The sequence below is a fragment of the Ambystoma mexicanum genome, chromosome 4p, assembly GCF_040938575.1.
Source record: "Ambystoma mexicanum isolate Mex_15411 chromosome 4p, UKY_AmexF1_1, whole genome shotgun sequence".
NCBI lineage: Eukaryota > Metazoa > Chordata > Amphibia > Caudata > Ambystomatidae > Ambystoma > Ambystoma mexicanum.
In genome coordinates this window covers 1,085,585,670-1,085,611,366 of record NC_090927.1, presented here as the reverse complement: position 1 = coordinate 1,085,611,366, position 25,697 = coordinate 1,085,585,670, and the positions used below count along the sequence as shown (strand labels likewise).

Below are 25,697 nucleotides of genomic sequence, written 5' to 3'. Positions count from 1 at the left end.
CCATCAACCCATCCCATCCTTGTTTCTCTCGTATCGCCTGCTTGGGAGCCTCACTCTTGCATAACCAAGCCAGTAGCCTACCCGGTTTATCGCCCTCTGCATGCTGTCTCTCCATGTATTTCCTATCATTTAAGTTGCTTAACCTTTCCCAGTGGGCTCTGCATTTTTCTTGTAATCGGCGTATGGCTTCAGCTCCTTCTGGGGAATCCATCCCCCTATGCATTTTGTCTTCTATCTCCCTTTCTGTGTCCTGAAGTTCCTGCACTATACCACCTTGTAATCCTTTCGACTTAGAGATGGCTTCCCCTCTCACCACCACCTTGAATGCTTCCCAAGGCGTGCCGGCTGACCTTACACTCCCCGTATTGAGCTCAAAATATTCCTTTATGCTCTTTATCAGGTATTCTCTGAATATCGCATCTTTTAGTGCTTTGGCTCTGAGCTTCCACGTCGGTATCCTCGATCTGGGAGGAGAGACCTGCCACTCCACAACTAACAGCGTGTGATCCGATAGTACCGCTGCCTTGTACTCTGCCCTCTTCATGTCTGCTATCAATGTGTCAGCTGCAAATATGTAATCTAGCCTGGTGTGTAGGTTGTGTGGGGCTGAGTAGTGTGAGTACTCTCTGTGTTGTGGGTGGATTCTCCTCCAAACCTCAATCATGTGAAAGTCCCTTATGAGAATGTCCAGGGCTTTTGCTGCCGAGTTCGGCTTGGCTATCTTCTTATCAGATCTGTCAAGCTTGGGGTCCAATATACAGTTAAAATCTCCTCCCATTATGAGTGCACCACCTATATATGGACTAATCTTGGAATACGGGTTCCTGAAGTATGCCGCAGTGTCATTGTTCTGAGCGTAAACGTTTATAATATTTATCTCTTTGCTCTCCACCAGCCTCTTCAGTAACACTGCTCTGCCATCTGTCTCTGCCTCGTGTTGTATCAGTTTAAACAGGAAATGAGGTGCCACCCACGTTATAACTCCTCTAGCATACATGGAATACATTGCCCCTATCGTGGTACCCTCCCATTTCCTCATTATCACCTCTAGTTTGTCTTTGGTCAAGTGGGTTTCTTGTAACAATGCAATGTCTATTTTATGTCTTCTCAGGTACATCATAATCTTATTTCGTTTAATGTAACTATTCAGCCCCCGTACATTAGGTCCATCATATCAGCCGTATCCCACTCCTCCCGCTTTCACCCCTGCTCTCCTCCTATTCAGTCTGGGTTGTGTTTGAATGCTCTGATCCATGTCCCCTTGTAACTCCCCAAACACCCACCCCTCATCTCCCTTCCTCTTACTCCCAGCACCCCTCCCTCCCAACTCCCCAAACAATTGCCCGGCTCCATCCCTGGATCTCAGGCTACCCCGCATCTAGTCCCTTTCTGCGGCCTAGCCGATACTCAGAACCCAGCAGGGGGATACTATACTACTAATATCCTAACTAATCTAACTACTGGGGGTGAGGATGCGTTTCCTCCATTTCTCCTGCATTTAAGGCACAGTATGTAATCCGTTTATATGTTCTAAGCACTGCATAACTCTCACATCTCAGGCAAACCACATTTCTATATATACTATTGACCGAGGGTTCGGATCTTAGCTCCCACTTTGCTTAGGGCAAGTCCATATCACAGGATCCCGTCTGGTTTACTTCCACCGCCCCTTCTCATTCACTCATATAATAATTGAGCACTGTCCCCAACATAGTCACTGTAAACAAAGCGTAAGGTCACTTATCGCCGCCGCCTCCCTTCTGATCATCCGCTGTCGCTGGCCAGTTCTGCGAGTCCATCCAGTTTGTTGTGTCCTCTGGAGACTCAAAGAAAAGTGCTTTATCCTTGTGCAGCACTTTCAGTCTTGCAGGGTACATCAGCATATATTTCAGGCCGGATCCACGTAACTGTCTCCTGATTGCCACGTAGCTCAGTCGTTGCCTTGTACTTGGAAGGAGTAGTCCTGATATGCCGTTATAGTTGTTGACGCTAGACTGAACGTGCCTCCTTTGCGGAAATATTCAAAGATTTTCTCTCTAGCCTTATAGTTGAGAATCTTAGCGATGACCGGTCTAGGGGGAGCTCCAGGTGGTGGTTTCCTCATCTGAGCTGTGTGCTCTCTCCACCGTGAACCCCTGTGTGAGCGCGCCCGCTCTGACCTCTTGCAATAGTAGGTTCTCGATGTAATACAATGGGTCCGGGTTCTCTGTTCCCTCCAGTAGCCCGACTATACAGACATTGTTTCCCTGCGCCCGGCCTTCTGCTTCATCCACCCTGTTTTCCAGGTTGCACACTTGTTGTTGGAGCATTGCGATCTGCTTAGCGATGGCGATGCAGCTGCTGGTGTTCGTCTGTACTTCAACTTTCAGTTTACCTGTGCGTTCGGTCAAGCCTCTCACGTCTTTTCTTAAAAGGTTCACATCTACACTGACTGCGTCTATTTTGCCTCCTAGGGAAGACTTTAAGTCTGCTATGGCAGATTCCAGCTTGGTTTCCCACGCCACTTTGAAATCCGCAATCGCGTCCAGGAACTGACGATCCTCTCTTGTGGGGGTGATTTCCTCTGGCTTATTGCACTCTGATTGTTTTGCCATCTCTCCTACGTGGGGCGATTTCATAAATATGTCCATCAGTGGCTGTTTCCCTTTGAGTTTATTTGTTTTGGACGCCATGTGTTCTGCTTAGCTCTATCACGGTTTCCCTCTCCTTATTCAGGCCTACCTTCTCACGGCCTGGCAAGTGTTTGGTTGCACTATTTCATCTGTTGGCCACGATCTTGTGCCTCTGATTATTGTATCCATGTGCGCGCTGGGGTCAGTAGCTCCATCGTGGTTCACGGCCAGTGTGGTCCTCGTGCACCACTTTGTTCCTACTATCACGCTGGGTTCTTGTTACAGTATTGTCTGGCCTTGGTTCCTCGTTCCTGAGTCACGAAAGTCTATGCATTGCCAGGCTCACTTCTTCGTTTAACTATAGTCCAGGGCTCTGTCCAGTTGCTTGCATGCGCTTGGGTACAGGCCGTGGTTAATGCCTTCCACTATAGGAGTTGTGTTACCCTTCCACTTTGGGTGGTGGTTGGTTCCGACCGGCCATGCCCTCAACTTCGCTCACCCTTCAGGGCTTGCCCTGCAGCAGCAGTGTCCAAGATTGCTATCACAGGGCTAACTTGCCTTGGGCCCTCTTATGTCACACTTTATTACATGTGGCTGCATACGCGCCTCCCTACGTCCCTTGGCTCTTTAATGCGCTCCGTAAGCACTTTGCGTAGAAGGGCCGGACCACAGTGGGCAGGGTCACACTGCTGCTCAACCTCCAGTATTTCCTTAGCCAGCATGTATCTGTGCAGGGCGGACCACAGCGGAAACCGCTCCTAATTCCCTCCCTCAGCAAAGCTTCCCTTCTTCCAAGGGCCGGACCACACTGGAGTCCTTCAGATACATCTCACATTCCCAGCACCGCTGAATGCAGAGGGCTGGACCACAATGGGGACTGCAAACTGTTCACAATGTTTGCAGTGCCGCACTCGCATAACGTTGATGAGGACTACCATATGAGCCAGATTTCCACCCACAGCTTGGGTGCTGTGTTATGTTTTACACTGAGTCTCTGAGTGTTCTTTGTAATCCGGCTGGTGCGAGTCAGTTTCTTTACTTGTGTCCGTGCATGGGCAATACAGCGCACACTCCCTCCAGCGAGCAATGCTTCTCAGCTCTGCCTGATGTTCGGGAGCCGCTATTCCCATCTTCCTCTGGTACCGTCTACTCTTCCTTTATTCCAGCTCCTCCTCTCGGAGTCCTGTGGCTCGGAGTCCTGTGGCTCCAGTAAAACACACCGGTTCCGGGGCATTCGAGCAGCTGGGGCCGTTTCTATCTGTCGCCTGTCTGCAGATCTCTTGCATTCACCTTTCACGGGGCTGTCCCGGTTACAATGTATCAGTCACGATACAGTATGCATGTGTCTCTGTGTCCGCCTCATCAGACCAACTTCCTGCTCTCAACTGGTTGCGCACACTTTCTCTGCTGTGCTGTGCCGATCCTCCTCGCCATTCACCGTTCCCATGCAGCCCTTTGTTAGGCAGCGCCGGCCATCTTGGTTCCACGTTTCGTTGTTGGAGACAGTTTCCAATAGGGCGCAACTGTGTCTCCTCAGCACTTCTCGCCTTCAGTTTCTTACTCGTTCGTGCACCTTTCATTCATGCATCAGGCCTTCTGTCTATAAGCCGGAACGTTCTCTTTTAACTCCATTTTTTCACAGGATCTTCGCCGGATTGGCAGGAGCTTCACTGGAGACACGTCCTGCTACATGGCCTCTTAGCCCCACCCCCTTATGAGGAAAGGGTTATTCCAAAGGTTCAACAGTATTACCTTGACCTCTCCTCAGTAATCTTGATCAATAACTTCTGCTGCTACCTTTAGGGCTTATTTATGGGCCAACCCCAATTTTGAAACCACTTTTCCATAATTTCACACTGGTATCTCCATTTGTAACGCGGTCCGAACCATGGCTTGCTCTCTCTGAAAGGCATGGTCATTTCTTTGTCCCTATATAGTTCACACTTTGAGGCACCTGCAGTGACTCTCGTGAGGAATCGGGCCGAACATTTCAGTTTCAAAATTCATAGCCTTCTGGTTGGCTGTGGGTGACCTCTGTATATGGGTCGAGAGGATCCCACTATGACACCCTGCTCTGGCTCAAAAAAGGGCACACCACTCTGGCCCTAGCTTCTCTGCAGTGGTAACAAATACATACAGAAATTGATGTAAACTCTTTATTGTCCATGCGTTACTTCACTGATTGAGGCCTCATTTTTTAAGTATAGATTTCAGACTGTCTTACTTAACATTCAGATTAAAGGCTATCTGCAGATATGGCGTTCCAAATTGGCTCAATTAAAGGCAAAGCCAGCCTATAAACATCGCCTCACCACACCAAGATTCAACCGGAAAGGATCTGGAGGCTGCAGCTTCCCAGTACGGGCCTCCACCCTCTGAAATTAGCAAACCCGCTACTTGCGAGACAAGCCATCCTACAACTGCTTCCGGAAGAACCTTAATATCCACCTTTTCAACGGACACTTCCCCCCACCATTGTCTATGCTTTTCCCCTGAGCTCTGCTATAACTGTCTTCCCCTGCTTTGTAGCCAGCGCCTACATACCCATGGGCTTTGCGCGCTTCTTTATACATGTATAAATAAATAAATAAATACATACATAAATAAATACGTTCTGAGCTATTTTCGTTTAAAGATATGGAGATTCTGTCTTGAATGCATAGCAAGAGATATTTTGTTCTTAGTTTAAATGAACTGTGTGAAGCACTAATCTCTTGTGGCGGGGTTCCATTGTGTGGATTCAAAAGGTACGACAGAGCATGATACAGTAAAATGTTGCCAGGATTATGGAAGTTAAAGTGCACAATTGATACTTTTTTTTCGTCTTTAATGCATACAAGGTGTGGCGGTTGGCACAGTCTCAAGTGTTGTGACCTGAGATAGAACCTTTGAAATAATTACTATGAAACGTCTTATCAACATGAGGGGTTATTTCAGAAATGTCACAAAATGGAAACCATTTGAAAATGAGCTGGGCTGCAAGGAGGCAGTACATTGTTAAAATGTCATATGACACTTGAATAATTTCTTGAATATGTGCAGGGCACAGGGGTATCTTATCTTTCTTTTTAGATACCATGTACGTCTTGTATTTCACAACCTATGTGCCAAGGTTGTCTTACACAAGCTATTGAACAGAACATTTATTGAATTGTGAAAACATTTCTTCTTTATCATCTTGGTGTGCATATGAACTCTCCCATTACAGGATTATTAGGAGATGGTACATAACCAGATATTTGATGAACATTTAGAAATAGATATTAACGCGCTTGCTTTAGATTTTAGAAATGGGTCTGAGTGTAGTATATCACTGCTTTATGCAAGTTGCCTTGCTTCTTTCCGTTGAAGCATAACAGTGGATGATGGTTTAACACTACAAATGTACACAAATCATCAAAATTGCATTGTATTGTGTAAAACAGAAAGAAAGATCAGACTGGTAATTTAGAATGCAGATCTTAAGGATGACTTGTGTTGCTATTTAGGGGAGTACAAAATAAATACTGAAATTTGAAATTTGAGTTGATAGGACTGAAGGTGTATTGGTTGTAGTTAAACAACCAAATAAAACTGAACAAATAATTCTACAAAACGACTGGACTTCTCTCCAAGATGTCTATATGGAAATGACAGACCTGGCAAATGAAGCAAAAGTACCAAGAATGTTAAGGTCAACATAGCTTGTCTTACATTTTTATTGAAACAGAAGCACAGAAGTAATTTATGAGAAGTTTATAGACTATGTTGCAGGCCACTGAGACTGGAGACACTATGTACATGCTTTGTTGTTTTGGCTTTCAACTTGGTGGAATCATAATTGATTTACACATTATTTTGTTAATGTGTATGTCCTTTTTTATTGTTTGTACCTGGCAAATACAAAAGTATTCACCAAGGAGAAAGATCCTTTGTGGTGATGGCACACGTCATCTAGAACAGCCTGCCTGAGACCTAAGAACTGAAAGAGATCAAGGAAAATTCAAAAATAAAAAGTCTGATTTTTCAAGGAAATGTTCCAAGAGAGATAATGCCTAAGAGGTCATGCGTCTCCTATGTCAGATGACCTAGGAATGGAGAAACCACTATAAAATAGGCTGGGAACCCTGTTTAAGACTTTTTGTTTTAAGGCCCCACGCATGGTATACCTACAAAGTTGCACGGTGGGGATGATATTTTTATTATAAAGAGGTCTTATGCTTTCACAAAACAATGGTATGACCACGTATCCAGGAATGTTGAATGTCTGTACAGTGAATGCCTATTGAACAACTCTTTCTACCTTTACCCACAACTCCCTGGTTTTTCTTGTATGTGATTTGAAGCAGCTTGCTGGAATGTGATGCCTAACAAAATAACAATACATTTTTTAAAAAAAAACATATTACTTGATGTATTTGTTGTGATTATACTTTGTTTGATTTATGCTTTTACAGCAACATAGTCTTCTCTAATTGGTAATAATTGTCGAATGCTACTTAAAAACATACTTTAAGTAATGTAAAGAGAACATCTGAAATGTACTTAATGTGCATCACCGCAAGAAGGGTGGGTTGATTAGCAGAACAACAAGTTAGATCTGGTGTGTTACACTGTGTTCAGACAGGTTAGGCTAGGACAGGTTTACAAATTCATGTTGACATAAACATAGTGACTCCCTGTCATGGCTTTGGGCAAACAATGCATTTGACCAATAGCGGAAACATAAGAGAGTACCTTAATGTGTCGACGAGCTTGAAGGAGATTGTATGAATCATTGCTTATGAATGTAAATCTATAAACTGAATGAGGTATTTTTTACAGAGGTATCAAACACTTTGCAGAATTGTTGAAGGCTAATTTACAATTAGAAGAAGACTCTACAGAAGTAATAAGGATGACATCACCAGGAGCGGTATGTGAGGATCAATCGTTTCTTAGAACAAGAGTAGCAAAGCCATTGGAGAGAAATGTTATCATTCTCCTGCGGACGGCTATGTTTCCGTCTATGGAATGCCGGCATGGAGAGTCTTCACAATAGGAAACAAAATGGCAGGAAATTGAATCTAATGATATAAGAAATTACACAGATTTTGAACTAGTACTTACTTCTGGCTCCAACAAACTGCCAAAACGGTAGAGGTCGCGCTATACAAGACCCAGGTGGATTGCATTTCGTTACAATAGGAGGAAACACAGACAGTCAGTGAGTGAGATGTTAATACATGCATCCTATTTGTCTTGTGGTATGGGTTGATTCATATAATGGTTTCAATGAAAGTAAACATACGCAAATACATTTTTGAAAAAGAGCAACCACAAGCAGGTGGAATAAAAGACAAACAAAAGAAATGTAAAAAGATAACCATTCAGTGAAAGGATTGTATTCCTTCTGTATGTGCTTGGCTGTTGTCTTCTACTGCGGCTCATATCACGGCTTCGTAGTACAGCTAATGTTCTATCTTAGGGAGCTGGCTGGTCTATCCAATCTTTCTGTTGCCCAGCATTGTAATCCTGCCACAGTCTTGGCCACACTAGTTTAAAACTGTGATGTGGTTCTATGGCAAGCACAGCAAAACAATCCAGAACGAATCAACATAAAACAACTTTATTGAACCGCATCTTGATCAACAAAACATTTGGAATGTGCTGGAAAGACAATAAATAAGCCAGTTAAAGATTAACCAGTTTAAAATGTATGCTTATATATATAGATTTTTGTTTAAATTAAAAATGTAAATGTACACAACATTTCATGACATAAAATTGGAGTACTTGGGCTGTCTTGGAAGCTTATGTGCCATACATTGCATGAAGTGCTTTCGGGGGTAGTAAGAAGTGTTGCTGTGTGTAATGGACAATGGAGGGCATACAATGGAACACAACACCTACAATTATCAAATCAATACATTTGAGTGTTTGCTCTATTAGCTACATTATTGGCATTAAACAAATACTTTATTAGACAGAATTTGACAAAGATCATGTAGGACGTGCTTGGGCTCTACCGGTGGAGAGTGGCAAGGGCTGATACTCAACAAAGTTATTGATAAGTAAACGCCAAACCGTACTCCAAAGCAAGCAAGCAATCATCATCTTTTTCCATTCTATGCAAACAAATATGCACTTGCTTTACAAACATGTTATCGTTAAACTTGACCTACGACTGGAGGAAAAATCCAGATAAACCAAACTCACTATGTAATGGACGAGCCAGACTTTCGTTAGAGTAATTTCATAGAAACCACTTAAAGTACATGTTCTGGTGAATTCTGTCAAGGTGATAGGGCAGAGCTTTCCTTCGGGCCACTTCTCCCGCTCCCGTTCATGTGCTCCTTCATGGTAGTGCATATGTGCAAGACAGTGCCCACGGAATGCCGCATGGTTAACAAACGCACCTGGTATACATCAGCAATTCTACAGACAGCACCATCTAATTCCTTGACACTATGATATAGTTTCACATCTGTCCTTTGAGATACAAAAGAACCTGTGGGATATGGAGGGAGCAGATCAGCTGATATGGAACATTTACAGTTCTTATCCCTATGTTATCCTCAGGAAACACCACCACGTGGTATGTGTTGAAAGCCTTGCAATGCTCTCTATTCTGTTTGCCGTTCATAAGTGGTTTTATTGTGCGCACACCAACAGCTTTCTAAGCACTCTAGGCAGCCAACCATGAGTGTATTAAGGCTACATGTCCATTCTGCATGTGCATTTGGATGCATGTGTGTGTGTGTGTGTGTGTGTGAGTGTGTGTGCGTTTGTATATGTGCGTGTGTGTATGCGCGTGTGTGCGTTTGTTATGTTATATTATTTGTTTTTGTATAGCGCACTGTGATCCAAAACTGTCCTGGCGCTAGAATGGAAATACGCATCGGAGAGTCTTTGTGTGTGTGTGTGTTTGTGTGTGTGTATACATGTTTTTGCATTTGATATTTATAGCAATAGCTCTAGAGGGTCTTATCGAATTGCTGGCAATATCAGCGTTCTACTTCCGGACAACAAAGTAGTGTTTCTACATGAAAACAAGTCAATATACAAGGATAATGAGTGACTAATGCAAGTCTTCCCACTTCTTACTTCAATGCCAGTGGTACCCAAATATTGAGGTTTCTGTTTAAACCCAACATAGAATAAATGTTCAACGGTTGTGAATTACAGATCATATATACCGTTATGACCGACCCGGTTGTTCCATTCTGTGTAGCAAACTCTCTTGTTTGCTCCACTGCTTGTGTTTTAGCTTCTTCACACACCGTCTTTATCAGAAGTTCTGTGCTTGTTGTAGATCATTTTGCATGCATCATGCATATTTGCAAGCCTCTGGTGCTTTCTTGAATCTGCTTCTCCCTCTGACAGCACTTTGCAAGTCTCTTGTATTGGCTTACTTATCTGTCTCTCTTTGCTGTGGTGTGTTTCTGCTTCCTGGTTTGTTTGGCTGTTCCCTTCTCTATGTGCCAGTTGGTATACTTGTTTCTCTCTATTTAACGGATTCTTTATTGTTTCTACTTCTATTGCATGTCTGCACATGTGTGTGTGTGTTACCAACATGTCTGCTACTTTCTGCGTACAGCGATCTCCATGTCTCTGAAAAGGGTCGTCCTTTGTGTTTCACTGCCTTCCTTTATCACCTTCTCCTCAAGGTCTTCTGAAGCCAGGAAAACCGAGGTTAAGTCAAACCCAGCATTAACACAGTTCCTTAAGGTATCCTTTTTAACAATAAAAAAAGCTCTTAAGAAATGGGGCGCAAGGTTTCCAGGGCGTGTCTGAATCACCTTTTGTAGATGTCCTCCAGCCACTTTTCATCGTCTAGGTCTTGGCCTTCCTCGTCTTCAATTGGTTCTTCTGTTTCCAGGGGATTGGGGATCAAGAACTCTGGCTTGGGCGGGGGCTTAATGTGGGACTTCATCCCAAACTTGCGCTTCAGCAGATGGAACTGGTCCTTGACAAAGTGATAGAACTCGTATTCGTACTTCAGGCGCTGGTAGAGAACTTGCAATGCATCCGGAGAAGGGATGGTCTTTTTCACTGTCACAGTCAGATTTCCCAGCTTGCGGTGGTCTGGAAGACAAAAGAGAGGGCGCTGCATCAGAATCGTCAAAGCAGGTCACTTGAAGACAGTGTCAAAACTGGTCACTGATTAGGGGTGTATGCTTGGGTGTGTGCGTCACAGAAGAGCAACATAACCCCAATTCTTGAGTCAATCACTTCAGTCGAAATCAAAAAACAGAACACCAGACCTCAACAACCCAGAGCCCCAGCTGATGCATTATAGCACCACGGCATAGGCCGCTCCCATCTAGACACAAAATCCTCCATGCTCTTGGCACCAAACACCTAGAAACAGACCTGCCCACAGAGTATGTCTGGTCGGCATATATCCAACGATTTTGCGTTTCCCCCTCTCCCCACTAACCTAATCCACCCTCTCTCTTTCAGATCTGCCAGAGCGCCGGGAGACCATACAAATGGCAGGTATAAAACACAGTAGCGGGACATAACAGGTCATAGAAACTCATGCATCTATTTGAAGTTGGGTAAGCATAGGGGGGATGCCACTTGTACAATGGTGCCTTGCCAGAGCTGACCAGCTTCCTTTAGAAATCATTGATGGGTTGCATATGATTAATAGGTTCCACCAGTGTTCTGTACCAGAAGACTTAGCATGTGCCTGCACAATGTTTGCTGACCCTCCACTGTGAAACCAAACCATATCTTCTAAGCCAGGTCAATTCATCATATCTTTTCCATTCTATCTTCATTCTACCCCAGTTTTTTTTGCTGCTTTTTTTGCTGAAAATATTTTGCCGAAAAGTATTTATGTTTTTTTAGGGGGTCCCCCCAAATCCCTTCTTCCCTATTATGCATTCCCTATAGCCCACCGTAACCCTCATATGCCCTTACCCCCTGCATATTTTTCAATGTTTTCTTTCAGCAAAAAATGTTAGGCAAACAGTACTGTGAAAGAAGACGGCGATGGCTGAATGCCGTGCCCTCTTTTCCCTGCAGATCCTATTGTGAAACAACATGCTTCTCATGCCAAAACGTGCTATTGTCAAGATAGCAAACCCTTTCTCTTGCATAGCATTCTGGGGTGCACTGAAAGTTTCCCACTGAAAGTTCCACATCTGAATTTTTTTTAGCACCGACTAGTGGTCAATATTACTTAATCAAACCATTCATTTCAACAGTGGGTCAAAATGTTAGAACAATTATGTCTGCGTAAGAAACGACAAACTACTATTAATCTTCTCGTATGGTTGTCCCCAGAGGGTCCAATAAAACATCACCCTATCAACAGATTGCGCAAGTTAAAGATTTCTCTTCTTCTTGGACCCCGGCTTGTGGTTTTCTGTCAGTGCCAGCCCCCGCATCCCCCTCTCAGAAGCTACTTCTCTGGCCGTGAACAGAGCGAGCATCCAGAAAAAGCCAACATTCTGTCAAATTGAAGCAAAAAATAATCTTGTGCCAGGAAATCAAATGAAAACATGACTGCGCATCCTAACGTCTGATTTCAGGTCCCGAATTTAGGGAAGATGCAGAATTAATATCTCAGATCCAAACCTGAGAGCAAAGTTTCAGACAGTGAGGTGCGCGTGCACAATCCCTTTGACTTTCATGGGAACGTCATCTTAACTTACCTACGGTACGCTAAAAAATGTGGTAGGTGTTTTAAGGCAAGATATCTCCCAAGATTGGCCAGGCATTCTCTCGAGACTCTCACCCGCCCACTACTATTCGATCTTTATTTTATAACATTCCAAACCTGCTTTAGAATCAAAAAGCTCAACACATAGACTACCGTAGAAGATACTCCATGTATAATGGAGGAATGTGCGTCCATGCAAATATAAGCGTTTAGCCTTCCTTGGCTACCTGTCTGTGTCTGGAAACTCCTGCCCCCCCCCCCCTCTTACTTCACCCTTGCTCATGCTATTCTTCCCAGCAGACTAAGGCCCGGGGCATAATACGTCTTGGACAAGTGTTTGGCACTTTGAAACTACAATGTTGGTCATTCAAAGTAGTACAAATGCAGAGAGTACCATCAAATATTGTTCACAGTATATGCAGTATATGCTGTGAGAAAGAATTGTGATCTTTTTGTGTGGATGTAGATTGTTAACTATTTTTGTAGAGGCTGTTGTAGCATTTCTGCTTTACTGTTTGATAGACATTCTGCTGAAAAGAGGCAGGGGTGCACATAAAGGCAAAAAACTATTCCGATCTGAGGTTTGCTCCTTGACTCAAATTCACTCAGGCAGGAAAGGACCGTTCTGCCATATTGCTACAAAATATGAGCAGCACATCCCACTTTGGGCACTGTGTACATATTGAACAGGGCAGGAGATGATAAGTTCACTATGACTGTTTATTTGCACAGCATGGCCCTTATTAGGGCTGGGCGATATATCGAGTTTTGGAGAGATATTGATATATTTTCCAAATCGATATAGAATGAGACAATGTCGTTAACATCGAGATATATACATATGTATGTATATATCTCGATATATAAACTACCATTTTTATTTATATTTTGGTATTTACACAGCTGTGTGTATTCTCAAACAGGAAGAGGAACCCTGTATGTGCACTTTATTTTGATCCATGTCTTATAAATAAAGGTGTTTGTGACATCTCACATGCATTTGGAGGCTTACAACTGAGCATTTTACCCACATAAACAATATTGAGATATACATCGTATATTGTCATTCAACCCAAAAATATCGAGATATGGCTTTTGGTTAATATCGCTCAGCCCTAGCCCATATCACATTTAGGGTGAGAACTCATGTGTTTCTGAGCAATGTCCAAGTTTTAGACATGATAAAGGTTTATGAAGGAGATGAGTTGATGTGATTGTGCAAATCGCTACATTACAATTCCATACCATCACTTGGACTTGTCAAGTATCAAGGCTGTTTTGGTATCTATTGAGTAGTTCATGACAAAAATATGAACAATTACTAGTGAACTCTACCTCCTCACTTCATGTTCAATATGGACGTTGCCAACAAGATCGTGAAAAGGGTCTTCTTAATTCTCTCAACTAGAAAACAATGCATGTAGATTAAGCCCTTACAATAATGTGTACTGCCTTAACATCAGCCTAGCTTTCTTCAAGATTTGTGTGAAAGAGCAGAGAGTAGGAGCTGCAACTCTGACTGGATCCTTTCATAGTTCCCTCACACTCCAAACCTTCAGGCATAAGTATTCTGTAGAATGATCACTGCATTGTATAATATAACACTGCATACTCTAAGATCCAGGTCCTCACCACTCTGATTTCTAATAACTTGTGGTGTACCCCAGGGCTCAATCCTCCCTCCAATCATCTTTAACCTGTACATGAAATCCCTGTGGGTCCTGCTTGCCCACTACCAATCACACATGCAAATGACACACGGTGTTACCACAGACAACAAAATCCACTTCTTAAGGTAATTTGCAGTGGGAGGAATGCCAAAATGGGGGAGGCAGTGGGGAAGACGCCAGGCAGGGCCACAGTTTTGGACCAGAGAGTCAACAGACCCACTGAGGATGTGTATTGAATGAAGATGGACTGGGCCCCCCTGGTAATAACAGGAAGGCTACTCTGAAAACTAGGAACACAATGAAGGCACGAAAGTCTTTGTAGAAACTAGGAACATATTTATTAAAGAATGAGGAGTGCCGTAATTGCCAACAGTATAAATTTGACACACTGGACTAGCTAGACACACCCCCTGACATGCAACCCGGGGCCTGGGGAGTACCCTTGGATGCAACGGGGCAAAGTGGCACCAAGGGAGAAAGGGAAGGGGGGCTGGTAGAGATGGTGGGAGGACACACAGGGACTCAGAGGGGACAGGGGCACAATGCAATCAGGCACACACTGGGAACAGAGGCACAGGGGATAGTAGCACAGGGGTACAGAGGGACCAGGGGCACAGGGAGAACAGAGGCACAGGGGGACACAGGTACAGAGGTACAGGGGGACTAAAGTACAGGTGGACTGAGGCACAGGGGCACAGGGGGAACAGGGGTCAGAGGCACAGCAGGACAGATGCTAAGAGGCCAGGAAAGAGAAGCAGGGGAAGAAGAGACAGAGAGGCCAGGAGACCCACTGGTGGAAAGATAAAGCAGGATTGGGGAGGAAGGGAACCACGGGAGAAGGATAAGGCCAGACAGGGAGGATGGTACCTACCAGAAGGGCCTCTGCAGCCTCTATCCCCAACCCATGTTAGCACACCACACCACCAGCAGCCAAGGAAAAAAGAGAAAGTCCAGTCTTATACCCAGGCAAGTGTTTGTCGGGCAAGTGTTGCCAAGGTTGTTTCCAGGGGAGATGGGATACATAGTGGAATACACACTTTCAAGTATTCTGTGCGATTCCCAGCTCAGGGGAGTTGGCAGTTTGAGCCCAGAGGGGATGTTAATTGTAGGGTATGAGGAGATGAAATTATACAGTGCAGGGCAGTCGGGGCCAAAGGGGAGGTTACTTGTTGGACTAGGGAATGGAGAGGGTTCCCAGAACAGGGGCTAGCTTTGTGACTCAGGATAATTACATTATGTGGACAAGTTGCTTTCCAGAGCTCCCCACTGTGAGAAACCTGAAGATGCCTACCTAGCTAGTCCCAGGAGATCTGTCATCCAGGTGGCCAGACACAGTCATCGATATTGGATCCAGTTCCTGGGTGTGGACCAGTGAGGGAGGATAACCTGGATGGGGGGTCCTTGGGGAGTGGGAGTGGGACACCTACAGGTGAGATGCAGTAGCCCTCTTCTTTCAACACCACATAGGATATTCCTAAACACTCCCCCCTCCCTTTTCCGACACAAACACTTTCGCACAACACAAAAGACAACGGAATAACACCAGAGCCATTTACCTGACATAAAAAAAATGCCTGATTTTGCCTGACCCTTGTATTAACAAGGGTCAGGCAAAATCAGGCAATTTACCAGAATCACTCACACCTGATGGCCCTTTCCCTTTCCCACAGGGATAAAAGGTGGAACACGAGAGCACAGGACGAGCAAGGCAGACCGCACAACGTGAGAGCTAACTCAGTACGGCAGTTCAAAAGGAGGTAAAAGACGGTGCATATCGACAAAGAGAGAAGCGACCTTGCCCTTTCTGTCCAAGGCTTGTAAAACATCCGCAAATAGAAATGTAAGACTGCGAACAAAGGCCAGCGTGTGTTGCAGCAGGTGTTAATGGTACATGAGACCCTCCTCTGCTGATAACCAAGCCAATGAGAGACGCTGGTCTCTGTGGTACCAACCGTGACTCAAAGCAGAAGAAAGCCTTAGGAAGAGGTGAAGAGAGGTCAAAGTGGTCATACAGGGGTCTTGTAAAATCCTCTGTACCGTTGAAAGCCTTTGACTGATACATGATTGTGAAAGCTAAGTGAAATGTATTCCTCATGGATAAAATAAGTATATGAACAGTGTATTGACAGGAATGAACCCGGTGGAGGGATGTCTACAGTGAATTGTTTGAAAAGACATTAAGACTTGTGAATGCAAGAAAAGTCATTGTGAACCCGAAGGAGGGAGGCTTGCATTTGAAAAAGAGTCCGAACCCAAAGAGGGAAATCCAGGTGTGGAAAGTCATCACCCATAGTTCATTTGAAAGGAACTGTTCAAGTAATTTGTTGAATATGACTTGTGAAGGGTCAGCGCCTGGAAGAGGAGGACCCAAGGGTGAAGCTGCCACCTAAAGAATATGTGGACTTGAAATTTATGTTTGTTTGTTGAATGCATAAGGCCATCGAAGGCAGGAGACTTAATCATTGAAGAACCTGATAGCTGATACGGAACTGTCGACTCGTGCTGGGAAGGCTCGAGTGTGTGCTGTGCTCAGGAGATCCGTCTTGTCCCATGCTCAAAACTTGAGGAATGGAGACCCCTGGCAATCACATCCTAACATATTGTTTTGTGAACTCTTCTTTCTTTATTGACAACTTTTACCCCTCACTTCTTTTTTTATTTAGAGTAAGGATTGGCAATAGGTTTTTCTTAGTATAGGCCCTTTTATTTTGACACAACGCCACAAGGACTGTCTTATTTTCATTTGATGGTTGCAGCTTGCTCCTATCGTATATTTAGGTTTAGTTCAGGCATTTTTCCACCCTGCATTCACAGTTTAATAAACACCCTTGAACTGTGATCACTTGTGTCTGTCTTTACTGTTGCCACCACGAGTTCCTTACATATGGAGTCAGCAGTGCGATGTGACTCAATTGAAACTAATTGGGGAACCGAACAATTTCAAAAGCTTAGTCAGAGAGCCTTTAGCCCGTTCACCGCCACTAAGGAATCAATAGGGTTTGATATCTGTAGCATTAGGGAATTAGGGATTCTTAGGGATAATTAGGGAAAGCATTAGGAGCATTTTCCCCCTGGGAAAAGAGGAATGATTCCTACAGACTTGGTATTCACTAGCCTCAAAATTTGGTTTAGCGTGGAAGTTTCGGGATAGACATCTCAGCAGGCGTTATTGATCCCGACTTTCAGGGAGACGTGAAGGTTCTCTTACAAAACCGGGCCAAGATCCCTTGGAGGTACATCAGGGAGAACAAATTGCTCAAGGAATTTTGAAAAGAGCTCTATTTCCTCAGTTTAAAGAAGGTGACTGGATAAAATGGAAAGAGGTCATTTAGGCTTTTGGGGAAGCTGATAAATTGATTAACATCGAAGAAAGGCAGGGAGAAGAACCCACCATCTATCCCGACCTAGCCTTCTCCCAGTGAAATGATCCAGCTCTTGCTAAATGATTTTTACAAGCAATTCTGGAAGAAGAAGGATTAGAGAAGGGGAGTCCCTTTTTCTTTCTAAAACAAGGATTGCTTTACAGAAGAGAAACCTCCCCACAAGGCATGATAAAAACACAATCAGTGATACCCAAAAGCCATTGAAAGGAAATCACACATTCCCATCTTACCGGAGGGCATTTAGGACACTCTAAAACAGAGGTGCATATTAGTGGGAAGCTTTATTGGCCAGGTATCCACACCGATGTAAAAACTTTCATCCAGACATGGGAAATATGTTAAAAGACCAGCAAGCATATACCACCACCTGCCCCTCTGAACGCATTGCCGATCATAGGAATCCCCTTTTCGAGAATTGGTATGGACATAATTGGACCACTTAAAACATCCAGATTAGGTAATAAATATGTCCCGGTGATCGTAGATTATGCAACCCGATATCCTGAGGCATTCCCAATGCGAAATAATACTACCCAGCAGATCCTTAAACCTCTTGTATCGTATTTCACATGGGTAGGCTTTCCAAGGAAATACTAATGGACCAGGGCTCGAATGTTATGAGTAAGCTGATTGCCGAAGTCAAAGAGCTACTCCACATTGCCACCTTGCAGACTTGTGTGTATCATCCCCAGACCAATGGCTTGGTAGAAAGAGTCAATAAAACCATAAAACTAATTCTATGAAAACTGGTAGACAAGGACTGGAAAAGACTGGGACTGATCGATCCCATAGGCACTATTTGCAGTGAGCAAAACCCCCCAAGCTTCCACAGGTTTCTCTCCCTTTGAGTTGCTCTATGGAAGAGAGCCGAGAGATGTCCCGGACATGCTCTGGGAAACCTGGGAAGAATGTGAGGAGACCCTATTCCCATCTCGCAAACCGCCACCCGAATGCGAGAACATATGAAATTGGTCCGAGCCCAGGGCCAACAAAAGACCACTTATGACAAGAAAGTGAATTTAAGATCATTCTCTAGAAAGTACAGGTCCTCTTACCAACCTCAGAGAACAAGCTAGTCTCCAAATGGCATGGACCTTATGAGATAGTAGAAAGAACGGGAACTTGTACTTATAGAGTAGCCCAACCAGATAAAACACAGAAAACCCAATAATATCATGTAAATCTCTTAAAAGAGTGGAAAGAGAACAGTCAGCCATCCATGCCAAAGCACTAGCCTGTCTGGTTCACGGAGATATAGATAACTTTGATTTAATTCCTTCTGAATTATCCCCTCAGCATAAACAAGATCTAATAATTTCATTTCGCTATGTATTCTTAGAAAAACCAGAAGAGTAAAAGGTACATACCACTATATTAGAACACCTAAAGGTAAAGTGGTACACTTAAAACCATATCGACTTCTTGAAGCCCGTAAATAGATAACGATTGAGAAAGCCAACAAAATGTTGAAACCTAACATCATTGAGCCTTCCTCAAGTCCATGGTCCTCTCCTATCGTGTTGGTCACTAAACAGATAATTCCTGAAGATTCTGTATAGACATCCGCCATGTTAATGCAATATCAGATTTCGATGCCTAACCCATGCCACGCATCGACGATCTAATTGATAAACTCGGAGCAGCCACCTATCTATCGACCCTAGATTTAACAAAAGGGTACTGGCAAGTTCCCGTATATGGACCAGATAAGGAAAAGACAGCGTTTTCAATGCTGCTAGTATTATTCTAATTTAAAGTCCTTCCTTTCGGTCTACACAGTGTATCAGCCACTTTACAGCGTGTCAAGCTTATATTGAAGATATTGGGCCTCATTCCGAGTTGGGCGGTAAGGGATAACGGTCACCGGTAAGATGATCCAGTGCCGTTAAAGCCTTACCGCCCAATTCCAAGGTCCCTTAGCGGGAGCCGCAAAGGACGTGTGGTCTGACCACATGTTCTTTACGGGTCCCGCTAAGGGACAAGGGTGCTGATAACGGGTCTGCTATTAGCAGGCCCGTAATTAGCGGCTTCCCCATTCCCATTGAGCCTTATGGGGGCTCAAATGTGAATGGGGAATGATTGGTTGAATTGGGATTTACTGGGTCTGCACAAATCGGAATGTCCCGATAAATCCCCATTCAACCAGCCGGACACGGACCCGGTATTGGAGGCAGCCATGGCGCAAATAGCGCCTTGGCTACCTCCAATCTCGGAACGAGGCCCATTGTCATTTATAGCAAAACCTTGGAGGCCCATCTCTTCCATCTTTATACCATCATGAAAGTTCTCAGAAATGCTGGCCTGACTGCTAACCCAGCTAAGTGCAGGTTGGCCCAATCCGCTATAAAATATCTTGGCTTCTTTGTAGGGAATGGGAATTTACAACCCCAACATGAGAAGGTAAAGCCGTCTTTCTTTAATGAGAACTTTTACTGCACACTGGGGGGGGGGCTCTCGTGAGCCCAGCCAAAATGGCCACGAGCCTGTGAGCTCCCAGCCACCCTGTGATATCCGGACAATATCCGGAGCATTCCCGACAAAGTTTTGCCTCCACGTTCGGGGTAGAGCTGTGGGATGGTCCTGTCCTCGGGCTGGCGGTGTCCGGTGTGTAGCGGAGGGCTGGTGGAGGTGCCCCGGGGCTTGGCGCTCCGGTGGGGTCCCCGGCCGCATGGTGTGGTTGGCCGCGCCGGCGCCTGGTGGACGGCCGATCGGAGGTCCAGCGACGGAGGAAAGAGGAGGGCGGTGTCAGTGGCTGGAGAATCCTCTGACATACGCTGCCTGGCGGAGGACGTGCGGCTTGCCTGGGGCTGCCAAGCAGCGAAGTGGAAGAGCTCCGACTCTGTGGCGGGGGGTGCTGGGAACCTTGGATCGATCCCCCGGTGGACGGCCTGCAGACCTGGTCGCTGAGGTGCACCAGCGGAGGCTGCGGCTTGGATCCGGAACGGAGGCTCGCCTGGCCTGGGCTGGTCGCGGTGCCGGCTCCCACCCAGCCCCTCCGCTCTGACTTGCGGATACATCGAGCTCCGTGAGGGGACTGGGCCTGAGAGGGGTGGTGGAGGAACCGCGTGCATTGAGCTGGAGGCGGCTGGTGTGCTGGGACCCGCCGGGGGTGGCCCTGCTGCATCTGAGGAGCGGTGCCCTTTACCTGGTGCCGGGATGTGTGGGGAGGGAGCTGCATGCGCCCTGGAGCGCGGTGTCCGCGCCCTAAGGAGTCCTGGGAGGTGACCTTCGGCATTGGGGGGGAGCTCCCGGGAGGCGCGAGAGACTTGGTGCGCTGTCAACTATATTAGGCATCCATTAGCAGAGAGACCCGTGGGGTGCAGTAGGGGGAGCTCTCCTTGACTTTTCGCCTGTGACTATTTCAACTACCTGTGGTGGACCCGGTGCAGCTGCTGTTTCTATCTGGGGCCCTGGAGGAGCGGAATTGCACTGGGCCACTCTGGGTCTCTCCCCCCTCCTGGGTTGAGGGGGATGTCCAAGCCCGGTAAAAAGAGTAGACAGCGGCAATCCAAGCAGCGGTTTGGCATCTCGGCATCGGCGGGGAGCATGGAGCCTGCGGAGCAGCCCTGGGGGCTACAATCACCGCCGGCGGTTGACACGTTGGGGGCCCTCCAGGATATCAAAATTATGTTTAATCAACTACAGTCCAGTATCCAAACCCTGGATGGGAAAATGGACACACTTACCTGCAAGGTCGACCATATACAGGTCAGGCTGGACAAACATGGCGAGAGGTTGGATGAGGTGGAAGGTAGAGTGTCAACGGTAGAGGATGAGTCGTGCTCCCTAGTTAGGGATATGACATCGGTGCAGAGGGCTTTGAAAGAACTGATGGCCAAACAGGATGATTTGGAATCGCGTAGTCGGAGGAACAACCTGCGGATTGTAGGTGTGTCGGAATCATCTAACCAGAAGAACATGGAGCAACAGGTGGAGGTTATGCTTAAGAAGGCCCTGGGCCCAGAGGGTTTCTCCGACATGTTCGTAGTGGAAAGAGCGCACCGGATACCCTTGGGAAAGAGACCGGTCCCTGGGGTGCCACCGCGCCAGATAATAGCAAGACTGTTAAACTACCGGGACCGGGATACCACTCTCCGCAAGGCACGGGAGAAGGGGTCGGTGCCATACAAGGGTGACAACATTAGACTTTTCCCTGACTTCTCGGATAAGGTCCAAGCGTCCAGGAAATCATTCTTGGAAGTGAAGAAGCAGTTGAGGGACCACGGAATCCGGTATGCAAAACTCTGCGTTGAGCACGAGGGCAAGGTGCAGTTCTTTAACACACCGGAAGAAGCCTCGGGCTTCCTGGAGCGGCTGCCGCGACGGCCCCGGCAGGGGATGAATGGTGGACAATAGGGTCTACAAGATATTATATCCATTCGAGTAGCCGCTGAATGGTGTAGGCTTGGCTGACGGGTTGCACTGCTCTTCGGAGGTGAACAGGGTTGGCTGGGCCCAGAGTGGCACCTCAAGCGGAAGCGATTGGGGACCTGATGCTCAGGTCTCAGTTTTGTTATTGCGGGTGTTTCGAAGGGAGGGGTGTGGGTTCACTGACAAGTTGGGGTTGTTGGTGGGGGTGGGGGTTGACACACTTGTTCGTGGGGACTTTAAATCTGCTCTGCTGCTGTGCCCACGGGCTGCTAGTCAATTTGAGAGTTATATACTTGTTTGTTGGGGGTATGGCGTCCATTAAATTTTGCACATGGAATGTCAGAGGGTTGAAGTGCCCCATAAAACGTTGTAAGGTACTCTTGTACATGCAAAGGCACAAGGTGGAAATAGCATATCTTCAGGAGACTCATTTAGCGAAGGATAATGAGTCGACCTTTGGGAAATCGTGGGGCTGTCATAGATACTTTTCGTTGTATTCTACATATGCCAGGAGGGTTTGTATACTAATTCATCACAGAGTTGGGTTCCACTTGGTTTCTGTAGTGAAAGATGAGGGGGGTAGGGGCCTTATAGTACAGGGTACTATACAAGGGAGGCAGTATACCTTGGTAAACTACTATGGGCCTAATAATGACGCGGTAGACACCCTTGATTGGATTGATAGGCAGCTTGGAGCTTCAGTGGCTGGGGAGGTAATTTGGGCTGGAGATTTTAACACTGTACTGCAACCTGAGTGGGACAGGTCCAAGGGGACGCAGGGTGGGGGGACTAAAGGGATGCATCGGTTGCGGGAACTGGTGCTTCTTTGGGAGGTTGCGGATGTGTGGAGGGTGCGACACCCGGGGTCACAGCAATACACATGTCATTCCGATACTCATCGGTCGGCTTCGTGACTCGACCTTTTTCTTGTCTCGCATTCATCGCTGGATAGGGTTAAGGAGGTCGAGATCCTGGCTCACACCCTCTCGGATCACGTGCTGCTGGACTTGGGTGTCGAGGGACGGGCTCGGGGGCGTACACATGGTGTTTCAAGAATGAGGGTCTGTCCGATGAGGTATTCAGGGATGGCTTGCAGACGGTGATTGAGAGCTAAATATAGGATTCGTGCAACCCCCAGGTGTACTTTGGGAGAGCCTGAAATGTGTGATACGCGGGGAGTGTATATCTAGAGAGGCAGGCATTCTCAAATTAATTAGGAGGGAATTAGCGACCAAGGAAGAGACCCTGCAAAGACTGCAGGCGGCTAATCCAGCTCCCTCCGATCATGTGCGAGCGGAGATTCTCAAACTCTGACAGGAGTTGCAAGCGTTGGCGCTGAGGGAAGTCAAATTTTTGAGAATTGCATCCAACATTCGGCAATATGGCGAAGTTAACAGACCTGGTCGTACCCTTGCTGGGATGACCAAAATGGACTGCTTTGCGGGTAGAGTGCAGGTGATCGCGGATGAGCGGGGGGATAATAAGTATGAGGATACTGAAATTGTTCAGCAGTTCTTTCGCTTTAACAGTCATCTGTACTCTTCGAGCTCACAGGCCTCGTTGAGGGACATTGAGAAATATTTAGACAAAGTTGCGCTGCATTGGTGCACGGAAGCCCAGAGGGATCACCTGAATCGCCCGCTGCCGCTGGAGGAGGTTGTAGAGGCGATTAAGGCTCTGCCAAATGGGAAATCGCCGGGCCCTGATGGGTTTACGGCAGAGTTTTATAAATACTACTTGGGCACTCTGGCACCTCAGCTGCTGGATATGTACCGGCACAGCTTAGAATCGGGGATTGATATGATATGATATGATATGGCATTTGTAACGCGCCTATACACAAGTGTTTCAAGGCGCAACGAGGCAGGTAGGGGGGAACAGGGGGAGGACAGACAACGATCCTACTAGGCCAGGTGTCATTCAGACCGCGCAAGTGCAGGGGTAGGGGGAAGGGAAACGTGCAGTACAAGGTAAGTAGAATAGAAATAAATAGATAAATAAATAAATAGGGCCAGCTGGTGGCAAGTGCAAGGTAAGTGCAGACAAGTGCTGGGAAGGGGGGGCTGTAGGGATACAGAGAACAGTCCCGCAGTGCAGGGGTTGCCAGGGAGGCAGTGCAAGTGGAGAGTGGCTGGGCCCAGGACCGAGGTCGGTGAGAGTGGCCAAGTTTCAGATTCAGTGCAGAATTTAGTGAAGAATTAGCAGGGGAGAGGGAGAGAGAAAGCAGAAGCAAAGAGGAAGGTTTTGAGGTGCTTCCGGAACCGGAGATGGTTCTCCTCAAGTTTCAGGGAGGCAGGAAGGCTGTTCCAGAGGGAGGCTCCTGCCGCGGAGAGAGATCTACCCCCAGCTCGTTGCTTCGAGAAGCGGCTGACCCTGAGGGAGTTGGAGACGGATGAGCGAAGGGCTCGGGAAGGAAGATATTTAGGAAGAGAGAGTTGCAGGTATTTAGGCCCCAGGCCCCAGAAGGCCTTGTGGACAATGCAGAGGGTTTTGAACTTAATCCTCGCAGCCACTGGGAGCCAGTGTAGAGATTTCAGTCCTGGAGAGATACGGTCCCTGGGCTTGAGGCCAAGGACAAGTCTCGCAGTTCTGTTCTGGATGAGTTGCAGAGGGCGGAGAGTGGAGGCAGGCAGATTAAGATAGAGACTGTTACAGTAGTCCAGCTTCGAGAGAACCAGGGCTCGGGAGACAGTGAGCTTCTGGGGGAAGGAGAGGAAGGGAAGAATACCTCTAAGGAGGTGCAGCTGGTAGTGTGACTTCTTAGAGACATCAGATATATGAGGAGAGAAGGAGAGTGTGGAGTCAAAGATGACCCCGAGGTTTTTTGCCTTGCAGGTAGGAGCAGGAAGAGGCCCAAGAGAGGCTGGCCAGAGAGCTGCAGGGAAGGAGGGAATGGGTGTGCCGATGAGTAGAATCTCAGTCTTACTAGCATTAAGGCGGAGGTCGTTGGCAGCACACCATTCCTGGATAGCAGACAGACAGTCAGAGATGAGGGCAGGAGAGGAGGAGGCCGAGGGTAGCCTGAAAATGAGCTGGGTATCGTCCGCATAGCACTGAAAGTTGGGTCAGAGGGCGGCGATGCGGTGGGCAAGAAGTGCCAGATACTGGTTGAAAAGCCAGAGAGAGAGATTAGATCCCTGGGGAACACCACATGTGGAGAAAAAGATGTCAGAGAGGAAGGACCCAAGTTGGACCTGGGAGGGTCAATTGGAAAGGAAAGAGGTCAGCCATGCCAGAGCCTGACCAGTGATACCCAGGTTATCGCGGAGACGGTTGAGCAGGATGGCATGGTTGACAGTGTCGAAGGCAGAAGAGAGATCGAGCAGAATGAGAACACACGGAGTGTTGGAGTCGAGGTTCAAGAGCAGCTCATCACGGATGTTCAGGAGAGCAGTTTCCGTGCTTCTGGCCGCTCTGAAGCCGGATTGGTGGTCATGAAGACTACCAACAGCTTCAGCATGGAGTTTAAGCTGGGAGATGGCCAGTTTCTCCAGGAGCTTGCCCAGGAAGGGAGTGATGGAGATTGGGCGATAGTTAGCCGGGCAGGAGGGGTCGGCAGAGGGTTTCTTAAGAAGAGGGTGCACAAGGGAGTGCTTGAGGGGGGATGGGAAGACTCCAGAGGCGAAGGAGAGGTTGCAAAAGTCAGCCAGGGCAGGAGCCAGGGAGTCGATGTGGTCCTTGATAGTTTTGGAGGAACAGGGGTGAACCTGTTTAGACGAGACTTTCATAGATCGGACTTGTCTGGAAACTTTGTCAGCAGAGAAAAGGGGAAAGGCAGAGAAGGAGGGAGGAGGGGTGGCAGCAGAAGGGCCGGAGGAAGAGCAGGGAAGCGAGGGAGGGAGGTGATAGGAGGAGAGTGAGGACAGGATGTCCTGAGTTTTAGAGATGAAGTGAGAGGCCAGTGCAGTACAGAGGGCCTGGGAGGGGACAGGAGAGGTAGAGACTGCAGCAGGGGTGGCAAGCTCCTTGCAGATTTTAAAGAGTTCAGCCGAATTGTTAGATGCTGCAGAGATGCGGGCTTGGATAA

The 25,697-nt window shown here is 46.7% G+C and overlaps 1 protein-coding gene across 1 annotated transcript in view; it reads right to left on the bottom strand.

Moving 5' to 3' along the window:
- Positions 1–8,183: 8,183 nt before the first annotated feature.
- Positions 8,184–25,697, bottom strand: part of UST (uronyl 2-sulfotransferase) — a 1,214,931-nt gene continuing 1,197,417 nt past the window's right edge. Inside the window, exon 8 of the mRNA XM_069606670.1 lies at positions 8,184–10,658. Within this exon, the coding sequence (XP_069462771.1) occupies positions 10,369–10,658 (290 nt within the window). The 3' untranslated portion in view covers positions 8,184–10,368. The remainder of the gene's footprint in view (positions 10,659–25,697) is intronic.